Source organism: Engystomops pustulosus, chromosome 1 (genome assembly GCF_040894005.1).
Source record: "Engystomops pustulosus chromosome 1, aEngPut4.maternal, whole genome shotgun sequence".
Taxonomy (NCBI): Eukaryota; Metazoa; Chordata; class Amphibia; order Anura; family Leptodactylidae; genus Engystomops; species Engystomops pustulosus.
In genome coordinates this window covers 30,522,278-30,535,387 of record NC_092411.1, presented here as the reverse complement: position 1 = coordinate 30,535,387, position 13,110 = coordinate 30,522,278, and the positions used below count along the sequence as shown (strand labels likewise).

General features: G+C 44.4%; 1 protein-coding gene across 2 annotated transcripts in view; it reads right to left on the bottom strand.

The window, feature by feature from the left end:
- Positions 1–7,007, bottom strand: part of NDUFAF2 (NADH:ubiquinone oxidoreductase complex assembly factor 2) — a 56,609-nt gene extending 49,602 nt beyond the window's left edge. For both annotated transcript variants that reach the window (XM_072136902.1, XM_072136913.1), the window contains exon 1: positions 6,838–7,007. In XM_072136902.1, coding sequence (XP_071993003.1) covers positions 6,838–6,952 — 115 coding nt within the window. In that variant the 5' untranslated portion in view covers positions 6,953–7,007. The remainder of the gene's footprint in view (positions 1–6,837) is intronic.
- Between the last annotated feature and the right edge of the window lie 6,103 nt (positions 7,008–13,110).

Below are 13,110 nucleotides of genomic sequence, written 5' to 3'. Positions count from 1 at the left end.
TACATCATGGCCGACGTAGACTTTACAGGACAGAAAACCAATTGTCATTCTGGACAACTACTAACAAATACTGCTAATATACATAAAAGGTAAAAAGCCAAAGTATTAGAAAGATTCCATCAGCAGTTGTGACTATACAAAGCTGCAGACACTGTTAGGTATTTGCCCTGGAGATATGTGTAACCATACCTTTATGTATGTTAGTAATAGCAGGATTGTGAAAAATGCATTTACATTCCAGGATTGAGCACCAGGGATAGTCCTTCACATTACTGTATCTCTGCATTCAATCTACTGCATTACATAAACTCCAGGATTGTAGCTGGTCTTTGGGCTCTGGGAGTGTCCACACACAGCTGTGTTATTTGATCTCTGCAATTACTTCCCTACATCTTATATATTACAGGATTGTAGCTTGACTTGGTGCACCGCAGAGTGAGATCTCTTCACTCAACACAACCTCTGCCCTCTGAGTTAGAGCTGTAACAGGCTTCCAGTTAGATATTACCCCAGAATGGGAGCAGTTTGAATATAAAGATCACAGAAGTGTGAAGAGATTCTCCAAGTCTAGATACAATCCTGTAATATAAATGAATTTTTTAAAGGGTTTCTTCAATGACAAACAAGTTAGCCCCTTTCCGTAAGATAGGGGCTAACTTGCCGTTAGATCGGGGTATCGGTGAGGGGACCTTCATCTTTGTTCCCAAAGATGAAAGCAGCAGTTTGCGCATTGGCTGGCCGCTCCAGTCATCTCTATGGCACTGATGGAGATTGGCTATCTCCGTCCGTGCCATAGAGATGAATGGAGCAGCCAGCTAATGCGCAAACGGCTGCTTTCTTCATCTTTAGGTACAACAGACTCTTGATCCGTGGAGGTCCCATCACCGATACCAGATACCGTTAACCATTCTGTCAGCACCATTAACAGATGGTCCTCATTGTCATGATCCGTGGAGGTCCAATCACTGAGCCCCACTAATCAGCAAATTATCCCCTGTCCTGTGGATACCGGCTAACTTGTTTGTCACTTTAGAACCCCCTTTAACAAAGTAACTGGCTATGGATGGATGAATAAACGGGTCATGATCTGGTGTGGGGTCTACAGATCTAGAAATGCAAGTTGAAAAGATCAGCAACTTTTAAAACTTTGCAAAGATCAATAGTATAAGGGAACATAAGAAACTTACTATATTCTATCAGAGGAAAGTGCTTCCTGCTCCACTTACCGGTACTTTGGCTCTTATCATCCTCCCTTCATATGTCATAAACATCTCAGCTGAATTCCATCTTGCAAGCAAGAAGACAAAAGCTCAATGAGATGCCAGATTCAAAAGTAGTCTATGCAGAGGGGAGAGGGATACGTGAGGTTTGCATAAAGCAGCACAAACTAGATACACAGACACCAAAGAAGAGCTGCTGGAAATTACCAGAAGATTATAAGTCACATGATGACCAGAAAAAGTGATAAACACTGGACAACTGACCTGTGTGAAGTTTGTTGAAAGGCAAGATAAACATTTTAATAAACTGAAAGCCCCATGATATGACCAATCTGGAGCATCTGTATGTTATGATGTTCCTCCGTTATTCCTACCATAAATATATGTATACAGCCACTTCAGGATGTTTCCAGTTTGGATACTGTGCATAGACAATCACCTCTTAGAGATTACAGTGTCAAATAACACAAAGAGAACGGTAAGAGCAAGTTGTCAATTTATAAAATTATCTGGAGGAATAACACATCGATGAGTTCTAAGAAGACGCGCTGCAGAATTGTTATTTCAAGGCAAGTACAAGCCATTATTGAAACAAACATAAAATGAATTTGAAGATTAATATCTGCTCAGCTCCTCCTGATCTATAAAATGCTGCCTGCAGATAGGACACTATATACAATCTGCTCAGCTTCTCCTTCTCTATAACATGCTGAATGTATATAGGACTACATCTACAATCTGCTCAGCTCCTCCTGCTCTATAACATGCTACCTGCACATAGGACACTATGTGCAATCTGCTCAGCTCCTCCTGCTCTATAACATGCTGAATGTATATAGGACTACATCTACAATCTGCTCAGCTCCTCCTGCTCTATAACATGCTGCCTGCACATAGGACACTATATACAATCTGCTTGGCTCCTCCTGCTCTATAACATGCTGCCTGCAGATAGGACTACAACTACAATCTGATTGGCTCATCCTGCTCTATAACATTCTGTCTGCACATAGGGCACTATATACAATCTGCTCAGCTTCTCCTTCTCTATAACATGCTGAATGTATATAGGACTACATCTACAATCTGCCCAGCTCCTCCTGCTCTATAACATTCTGCCTGCACATAGGACACTATATACAATCTGCTCGGCTCCTCCTGCTCTAGAACATTCTGTCTGCATATCAAAAAACATCTACAATCTGCTCAGCTCTATAGCATGCTGCTAGCAGATAATACTCTATACACAGTGTGACAGGTTCCCTATACCACCCTTGAATTGTTTCGGTAAAGGTATTTATAAATATATTATTTTAACCCTTACTGGTAAACACAATTGTTAAGATCCTGAGATGTGACTTCCTCATGTATATAATATTCATAGAGAGAAATAATTCCCTATAAATGAAGCTTCCACACTGAGCACAAAGAGAACTTGTAATCCACTAATGACTGCAGTCACTCAGAGCCGATCTCGTACTGACAGCCGTCCAATGTCACTGTCAGCTTGGCAGCCGCAGGACGGTTCTGTGCTTCAGGCTGCTAGTTAAAGACCGCACCAAAATGTGTCTGACACCTGCGAGGATTTTCATATTAGATATTTTCTGTTTGAAGGCAAGAAGTCCGTTCCAGCATTTACAGATGGCGGAAAACTCATGAATAAAACCATTAACGAGACGATCACTTGTGTCACTTCATGGAGGGACAATGAAAAGATGAGCCGAAACTGACCAGGACCCACACGGGACCCCAGGAACATGAACAGAGAAATATATAAGGGGAGGGGGATACAATACATTTCTCAACCCATCCAAATGACCTGATACAATGTATAAGTAAATTGTTACATAATGGATTATTTGGAAATTATTTACAATATATATTTACCCTTTAAAATCAGAACTGTATATTTTATGATTGTAGCTCCAGAAAAATTTTTTTGTCCCAGTGATGATTAAATTTTCTAAATTATTTTCCATTTTGGGAACAAGGATTATCCATAAAGCTTCATTACAGACACCTTACAGCTGATCATTGCAGCCTGGGACTAAAGGAAAGCATCCAGAGAGCTTCACCAGAGGTCACAGTGGGCATAGGGGTCCGTCTGTAACTAGGGGTCGTCTGTAAGTCAGGTTTCCTTAACCCTTTAAGGACGCAGGGTTTTTTTCTAGCTCATTTCTCGCTCTCCACCTTCAAAAATCCATAACTTTTTCATTTTTCCGTGTACAGAGCTGTGTGAGAGCTTATTTTGTGCTTAACAAATTTTACTTGAAGTTATTTATTATTCCATGCCGTGTACTGGGAAGCAGAAAAAAAATTCCAAATGTTGAAAAAAAAACCCTGTGCGTCACCTCCTTGTGGGCTCAGTTTTTACGACTTACGACTCACTCTGCGCTCCAAATAACACATCTACTTTATTCTTTGGTTCGGTGCGATCGCGGTGATACCAAATTTATACCGGTTTTATTGCGTTTTAATACATTTTCAAAAATTAAATGAATGTGTACGAAAAAGGGAAAAAAAAATCCCTTTTCATTCGTTGGGGTACGGAGCTGTGTGATTTGTCGCTTTTTGCGAAATGAGCCGACGTTTTCATTGCTATGAATTTGAGGACTGTGCGACATTGTGATCACTTTTTATTACTTTTTTTATGTCATGTGAAAAGGTGTAAAAGTCGCATTTTGGACATTTCGGCGCCATTTCCCGTTTCGGAGGTCTCCGCCGGTTATAACTCCTTTTATATTTTGATAGATTGGGGATTTTGGGATGCGGCAATACCTAATGTGTTTGTGATTTTTACTGTTTATTATGTTTTATATCAGTTCTAGGGAAAGGGGGTGATTTGAATTTTTAATATTTTAATAATTTTTTACTTTTTTTAACTTTTTCTTTTCTTTTATTTTCTCACAATTTCTTAGACCATCTAGGGTATATTAACCCTTGATGGTCAGATCGTTCCTACCATATACTGCAATACAACTGTATCGCAGTATGTGACATTTCTTCACAGTATACATTACAATGAGCCACTGGTTCATTGTAACGAATACGCAGAAACCATGCAGCCTCGGCTCTGGCGAAGACCCAAGGCTGTCATGGCAACCGATCACCGCCCCCCCAATGACGTTCAGGGGAGCGACGATTGGAGGAAACATGGCAGCGCCCATGCGCTGGCGTCAAAGAAAAGGTTAACACCCACGATCGGTGCAAGTACCGACCGTGGGTGGAAGCGATGGGTCTTTGATGCAATATGCAGCAAAGCCCATCTCTGTATGAAGAGGGCTCAGCCTGTGAGCCCTCTTCATAAACCCTTCGTAGCTCTGCGGCGGATTTATCCGTCGAAGAGTGTGAAAGGGTTAATAAAAAATCTACCATTTGTTTTTATGCGTTGAGAACCAAACATACCTTGAGAATGCTGTAGCTACACTGATGCAGAAACATATCTTGTTTAATCGCGGATCTGAGTGGTTTTGCTCAAAAAACAATTATAAAATTCAGGGCCTTGGAAAAGCTGAGTGCAGGCTGGATGCTGTACATAAACACATTACATGAAGCTTCCTGAACTGTCCAGACAGGACTAATCAACCAGAGCTCTATCACTCATACACAGCAGCTGGGGGTGGTGCAGTGATTGATTACTTCTGCACCACCCATGCTACCACCCCCTAGTAGCCAGTAACATTCTCTTCTGCCAATGCCAACGATTCCTGATAATCTCTACTTACAAAACAATGTGCTAATATGATATCCGATCTGCGTAACGTACAGATGCTACAGGCTGTGTCTTAAATTAGCGGATGCATGCTGTTGATGCAATGCCACTACGGATCCTCTGTATACCAACATAGACTGCCCATGATGGTACCCCTTCAACATGATGCCAATCACCTGTCTTATGACCCACCTACACAGATTAAAGGGTCAGGACTTGGTCTGAGGCCCTAGAGAATAGGTTTATAACCGGTACAGCTTTTTCCTATCTTCACTGCATAACACTAACGTAGCGCTATACATTTGCCGCCACTACTGCTGGCTCTATAGACCGGCTGGTCACGTGATCATCAGGTTTGCAGGGGTTAATCAGAGTTACTGAACCTGATCAAGAGCCATTACAGCTCTACTCAAAACACCTGTCCCCATATAACTGGGGATCCTACAGATGAACTAAAAAGTAAAAAACCTGTAAGCAAAAATGAAAAAAAACAAACAAAAAACACTATTTAAGGGGGGGGGGGGACAAAATTACACAAAAAACAACATTGCAGCGTGACTTTCACATCAAAGACCAGTGATATCACAAATTGTATTCATGTGGGCTGTGTGCAGCTCAGTCCTGCAATACCAAGCACGTCCACTATACTATGTAGTGCGCTGTACTCTATACCACCAGTGCTCTTCTCATGCCACAAACAGATCTGTGTCTCATCAGTGTACAATGCGTAAGCCATAAGACCCCAATAACTGTCCATGTCTCATCTGTCCCACCCCCAGCTTGATGCAACCCCTTGACTGGACACGGCACGTGGATGACACTCAAATGCTGAGATATCAACAAATCCAAAATGTGGAGAACCAGAAGTGACTCATCAGATAGTACAGATATATAGCAAGTAATACAACCACAGCTGTGCTGCCAGTGATAAGACAACAGCGCCATCCTGTGGACATATGCATGTACTGTACCTACAAATAAAAGACAATTGCTCTCTATAGCATCTCCCATTGTGAACCAATTAAAATACAATTCAGAATAAAAACTGCTATAAAATACCAAAAACTACAAAGGGTCTAGTATTAATTTCATACAACAAATACTTCTACAACAACTCAACAGCGACTTTGTGCTCCCCTATATGACTGCTGGGCTGCAACACAAGGAATATGATAAGATACATTGTTATCCTTTACCGACAGAATAGAGGATAACAAACAGATCCGGCTCCTGGAACCCCCACTAACTGTGACAGGACCCCCAGCAATCCAGAATCCAGGGACTGCTTCACCATATGAGGAGTCATGTCGCTCCATTCAATAGCATGAGAGTGTTGGAAATTACAGAGCACAGCGCTCCGCTTTTCCAGCACTTCCATTCACTGTCTATGTGAAAGACGGATATACCCGAGCGCTGTGCTCTGCAATTTTGGACACCTTTATACGATTGCATAGAGAGGCGGGTAGCATACAGGACCCATTCACACGATTTTGGAAGCGAGAAGTCATACCCCACTGATGCAATCCTCTAAAAATAGGATAGGGGCGATAACAATCAAAGTTGGTTCAAAGTTTTTTTTATGCAAAAGAGCGCCTTGGGGCGCACTGGGGGCGGGGCTGTGACTGCCTGTGCACCCGCTTTCTTATTTCTATACTGCCCCTTGTGATGGACGTCTCTCTTATAAATAGTGTATAGACAGGACATAAACAGATGCACTAGCAGACACAGCTCCGCCCCTAGAGCACCAAGAAGCTCATTTGCATAAAGAGGCCTACACCACCATTTACTTGGGGGCTTATTTGGGAGTCATGACGGCCGAAGCCTATAGCAGTCACAGATGATACACTAGGCACAGGCGGGCTGCTGCGTGTAACCCATAGCACAGTGCACACAGTGCGGTATTACCTGTCCATGTTTTCTGCTCAGGGATATAATAATACTTATTCCCATACTGGTCAGTGCCCATGTGCTGCCGCACTGTCCCCAGTGTCCTCTGCAGGAGGGAGCGCAGCCGCTCCATGCTGGGTGCGCGGAGTAAACACGGAACATAGAGGGAAGTACACACACTGACGCAGCGCCGACTTATGTCCGCATGATGTGATTGGGTCTCTTCGTTACTTAGCTCCGCCTTGTTGTAGTCATGCCGAATCACAGCTCTGCATCCAAATAAACTAGGCAACTTATCTGCCCTCCTCCACTGAGTGACCTATAGCTCCGCCTCCTCCTATGCTAAATCTGTACCGTCCACTCCCACCGTCCACTCCGCCCCTCTCAGTAATACCCAGACGCCCCCTCCTTCTGTCACAAGGAACCAATTACCATAAAGCATCTTCTGGACGCTAGAGGAGAAACAGCGCTTCTAATCAACCAGCCTCTAACCACCAGCCGCGGCCATTTTCTAGAAGATCATGTACTTTGCCCAGATGTATTGCATGTGATACTGTGATTTTTATAGACTCACTGCGGACTATTAAGTTAGTAATTTTCCTGTATAATAAAGTGGTTGTGGCATTAGACTCATCAGAGATAAAACACAGTGTCCATATTGTAACCCCTTTTCTTGAGGAAAAAGAGGGACAAAAAACCTCTGGTCCTATATTTAACCCCCACACTTTATCATTTCCACCTTAGTATCCCTACCCCTCCCCCCCATCCATATTCTGCTCTCAGCAGCTCTCTTTCAATTTGTGCCTCCCCCAGCTCTTCTTGTTGCTGCTCTTTAAAAATAAATAACAAATACAGTTACTATATCTCTTTTGGACTAGAGAAAGATGTACATAAAAAGCCCATCCCTTATGTTCTAAACCATACCCACCCCCAAACAGAGTATAATATCGACCTTCATGGCCCCCATATAATATAAATGCCCCTTAACTGTGGCCAACCACCCTATAGACCCATATAATGCCCCATAATGCATCTCAGCAACAAATAATGCCCCCTCTTTAATTCTATCCCCCTTTACGTTTGTTACCCCACTTTAATTTATCTCCCCTTCATTTATATATAATACTTCCTGTACTCCAACCCCCCTCCTCTCCATATATTGTGCCCCCCCACTCACCCCCCCCCCCATCCCATTGTGGCCTCCTGTCCTCCATCTCCCTCATACTGTGACCTCCTGTCCTCCATCTCCCTCATATTGTGGTCTCCTGCCCTCCATCCTCCCTGATATTATGGCATCCTGTCCTCCATCCTCCCTGATATTGTGGCCTCCTGTCCTCCATCCTCCCTGAGATTATGGTGTCCTGTCCTCCATCCTCCCTCATACTGTGGTCTCCTGTCCTCCATCCTCCCTGATATTATGGCGTCCTGTACTCCATCCTCCCTCATACTGTGGTCTCCTGCCCTCCATCCTCCCTGATATTGTGGCCTCCTGTCCTCCATCCTCCCTGATATTATGGCGTCCTGTCCTCCATCCTCCCTGATATTGTGGTCTCCTGCCCTCCATCCTCCCTGATATTGTGGCTCCCTGTCCTCCATCCTCCCTGATATTGTGCCCCCCTGTCCTCCATCCTCCCTCATACTCTGGTCTCCTGCCCTCCCTCCACCCTGATATTGTGGCCCCCTGTCCTCCCCCCCCCCCCATTGCATTATTCACTTACAAATATCAGATTAAAGGGCTTGTCTAGGTCACACAAATCCTGTGTTTCATGGACGTCATTTGGACTATCAGCCAAGCTCAAAAGGACAATGCCAGCAATGAGACATGTTTCACTTATCCTGTGGGTCTGTCTCATCCACAAAACACATAATACAGCCTAAAATTAATTTGCATGTATCCATATTGCTGATGGATGCTCTTGAGCCTGCACGCTCAGTGTATTCCTAATGTATGCCATGGTAATGTCTACCTGATGCACCAGAAGTACAAAAGGAGACTTCCCGTGTTTATCTTTACCCTATAACAAATTAGAATTAATGGCAAGTAAACCATATAAGTCTCCAGTATGAGTGTTTGCTCTGGGGTCTCCAGTATTATATATCTGCTCTTGGTTCTCCAGTATTATACATAGGTCTATTCTGGGGGTCTCCAGTATGAGAGGTCTGCTCTGGCGTCTCCAGTATTATACATAGGTCTACTCTGGGGGTCTGCAGTATTATATGTTTGCTCTGGGTTTTCTAGTATTATAGGTCTATTCTGGGGGCCTCCAATATTTTAGGTCTGCTCTGAGGTTCTGCTGTATTATACATCTGTTCTAGGGGGGGGGGGTCTCCATAATTTTTATCATCTGGTTTGTGCACTGCATTTGTAGTCTGCTCTGTATTTGGTTTCTGGGGTGGCGTTTGTGCTGTACTGTGGTTTTTGGAGCATCGTGGTTACTAGTGCAGTTCCTTGAAGTTGTGCATTATGACAATGCAGTCCTTGGACCAATAAAGGTTGTGCACCCCTGCTCTAGAGGGACACAAGAGGTGCTTGAGTGCATGCAAGAGCATAGCCACCACTATGGCAGCCATAGCCCCACACTCCCTGATGGCTGCTGTCAGCCGCTGATATCTTTTGGGGTGCAATTGATGTAATCTTTAATATGCAGCTACTCTTTGTGATGTGAAATATACAATTTTAATATGGAGCACACAATTTTATTTTTATGCTGCCGACTGCAAGCCATCCCGTTTTGTATTGGTGGTAAAGTAGATAGGCCCTATGCAAGTTGGCATTCGCTGGTGTATGTGTGTGTTTTGGGCTTTTTTTATACATACACGTCCTATCTGATTCTACATAGGACAGCACTTGGACTGAATTTTGACTCATTGATAGTCCATTGTCATGTTCACACGTTAGATTTTATTCACGGTCGTTGATCCGATGCTATCAGAGAAGAATGTAGCAGCTGTGTAGTGGCCTTGCTGGGGATGCCAAGCTCTTTTCCTATTGCAGCTGACATCATCATCAGGAGAAAAGTCCAGGAAAATCTCAATGAAAGAATCTCACAGTCCCACTCCACGTGAAGCGGTGGCCCCTAAAATTCCTGTTTTTATGTAAACAAGAAGGTAACACTACACTTTACTTATTAACTTTACATTAAGAACGGGGGTGCACTAGCCATGAGGTGAGTTGAGCCTCTTGCCTTAGGCAGCACCACCTGCAGCAAAATGGGGGGCAGCATGAGGGGAGCAGGCAACTACTACAAAGCAGGATCTGACTCTTAAAAATAGTGTCTCTTCACATCAGATGTCACCATAAGTGTGAGCCCCTGTATGGTGAACCCACTTAATAAAAAATAACCTGATATATGGCTACCAGATGTGGTGTCGGGGCCACCATTCAATAGCTCGCCTCAGGCAGGTGAGAGTTTAGATTCCACCTTCATTCAGAGTAGTAAGTTGGTTTATAAGACTAGTAGTGAGAAATGTAGAAAATTGACTCCTTTATAAAACAAGTGGAGATCCTATGATTATTAATCAAATCTATTTTATAAAGGGAAGATAAATATCATAGTTGAGCTTTGTCATTATACAGACGTTGGAATGTAAAGTGTCCACTAGAGGGCGCTCTTCCACAGGAAACATATTTAAAGGAAATCTACCATCAAAATCTATCATGATAAATCGGGGGCACTTACTCATAAATACCAGCACCAATGGTAGTGCTCACAATTACCATAGCACCGTGAAGTATTGTAGGAATCTTCAGGTTGTTCTCACCTGCACTAGAACAGGGGGGCCATGGAACTCAACAGAGCAAAGTTTAGTAAAGTAATGAAAACTTTTAAAGGAAACCTACCACTTGAAGTGGCAGGTTTCCGATGGGAATACCGAGCACCAGCTCAGGGTGAGCTGGTGCCGGAGCTTATTTTAGTTAGTGTTTTAAACCGCGGTATCGCGGTTTAAAACACTTTTTAAACTTTATAGCCGGCGCAGGGAGGTACGCGCTCGGCGCTTACCGTGCACGCGGCTCTCATTCACTTCCTATGTAGCCGCGTGCACGTAAGCGCCGAGCGCGTACCTGCCTGCGCCGGCTATAAAGTTTAAAAAGTGTTTTAAACCGCGATACCGCGGTTTAAAACACTAACTAAAATAATCTCCGGAACCAGCTCACCCTGAGCTGGTGCCCGGTATTGCCATCGGAAACCTGCCACTTCAAGTGGTAGGTTTCCTTTAAAGGAAATCTACATTTAAAATCCATCATGATAACATAATAACATGATAACTTAGGCCCCATGCACACGACTGTTGGGGGATCTATATACGTACCCCATAGGCTGGCAATGGGCGCACGGAGCGGTACGGTGCAGCACACTTGCAGCACCATATCGTTCCGTAGCCAGGGAAAAGATAGCACATGTCCTATCTTTCCCCGTATTACGGTGCCGTGTGCCATGTTTCTCTATGTAGAGGAGTGGGGCAAGCAGTGCTCACCCCCTCCTCCTCTCTCATGCACCGCCGTGTGCACGCTGTGCTGCGGCATAGCAGGGGCGGCGTTTGTGTGCATGGGGGCTAACTCAAAGATCCAGGCACAGTGACTCTGGTAATCTTCTTATATATTTTGGGACTGCATTACAAACTTTCTACTTTGGGAGTCTGCATGATTAATAATCTGATCTGGGGACCACCCTGACCCTGCATCAGCTTTTCCGTGCAGCTTCTAGTGCCTCTATTCTAAACCACAGATCATAGATCGGTAAGGCTCAATTCGCACCTTGTTTTTTGACTTGATGTTGGGAGAGCTCCTGACGAATACTGTATATGTACAACTGCAAAGTATCTCATTGTATATTGTATTCAGTAGCCCTTCCTCTGTGCTGAAAGCTCCATAGAAGCCATAGTTGCCCGAAATCCTGTGATCTATGGAGCACAGGAACAACTTATATTAATAACAAAGTGGGACCTGCAATCAAATGGTTACTCCCATGAGCCGGGCACATTGTATACTAGAGCGACCCTGAGGCCCACTGCACAGGGGCAGCAGTCAGGAGCCAGTCATGCGGTCGATGTTGCAGGCAGCATAATGGGGCACATTTACTTACCTGGACCCTGCGCATTCGCCGAGGTGCGTTGTCCGCCGTAATGACCATCTGCCGTGATTTATGAAGATCGTGTGCCCGATTTCCTGCATATGTCGCTTCAGGTTCGCCGGAGTTCACCATCTTACTCCCGATGTATGTAAGTGCATTGGAAGCGACACAAATTGATCTGTTAAATCCCGAGCGTTGTCCGAATCCGTCGGATTGTCTGTCGACCCGCCCCCCAATTTGTGTTGCATGAAAGTCCCAATCTGTACTGTTTTATCTCTGTCATGTGAGCTCAGTGTGAAGAAAATGGGGCGACAATAGTGGACCTGATAATTCTGGTGCCCTGTAATGAATGCCATTTGAGCTGTATTGCTGGGAGAAAACATCTCATTACATGTCACCTTCATGCTCCCTTCAGTTTGGTTATAAATAGAGATGAGCGAGCACTAAAATGCTCGGGTACTCGTTATTCGAGACGAACTTTTCCCGATGCTCGAGTGCTCGTCTCGAATAACGAGCCCCATTGAAGTCAATGGGAGACTCGAGCATTTTTCAAGGGGACCAAGGCTCTGCACAGGGAAGCTTGGCCAAACACCTGGGAACCTCAGAAAAGGATGGAAACACCACGGAAATGGACAGGAAACAGCAGGGGCAGCATGCATGGATGCCTCTGAGGCTGCTTAATCGCACCATTATGCCAAAATTATGGGCAACAGCATGGCCATGACAGAGTGACCGAATGAGGCTAGATAGCATCTAAAACATCCAATAATTGACCCTGACACTATAGGGGACGGCATGCAGAGGCAGCGGCAGCAGCGGCAGGCTAGAGAGTCTCATGGCGACATACCCTAAATGGACTCAGGTTTCACCAAAGGAGGTGAAATGATTTCCTATGTGAACAAAAGGTTGACGGTATATTTAGTCGATAACACAGCATGGTGGCGACATAGTGACCAAGTTCCATAACGTATCTGGTGAAACACCCGAAAAATGAGCCTGACACAGCTCTTTTGATAAGGGGACAACATGTGGAGGCAGCCATGGAGACGACTTCCATGATTAAGAGCGACAGTATGGGGCATTCATATTGCGCTGCTATGATTGCAACTTCAGGTCTCCAGCATGGCGGCGACAGATGGGCCGAGTTCCACTATGTATCTGGTGAAACACCTGAAAATTCTGCCTGACACAGCTCGTTTGATAAGGGGACCATGTATGG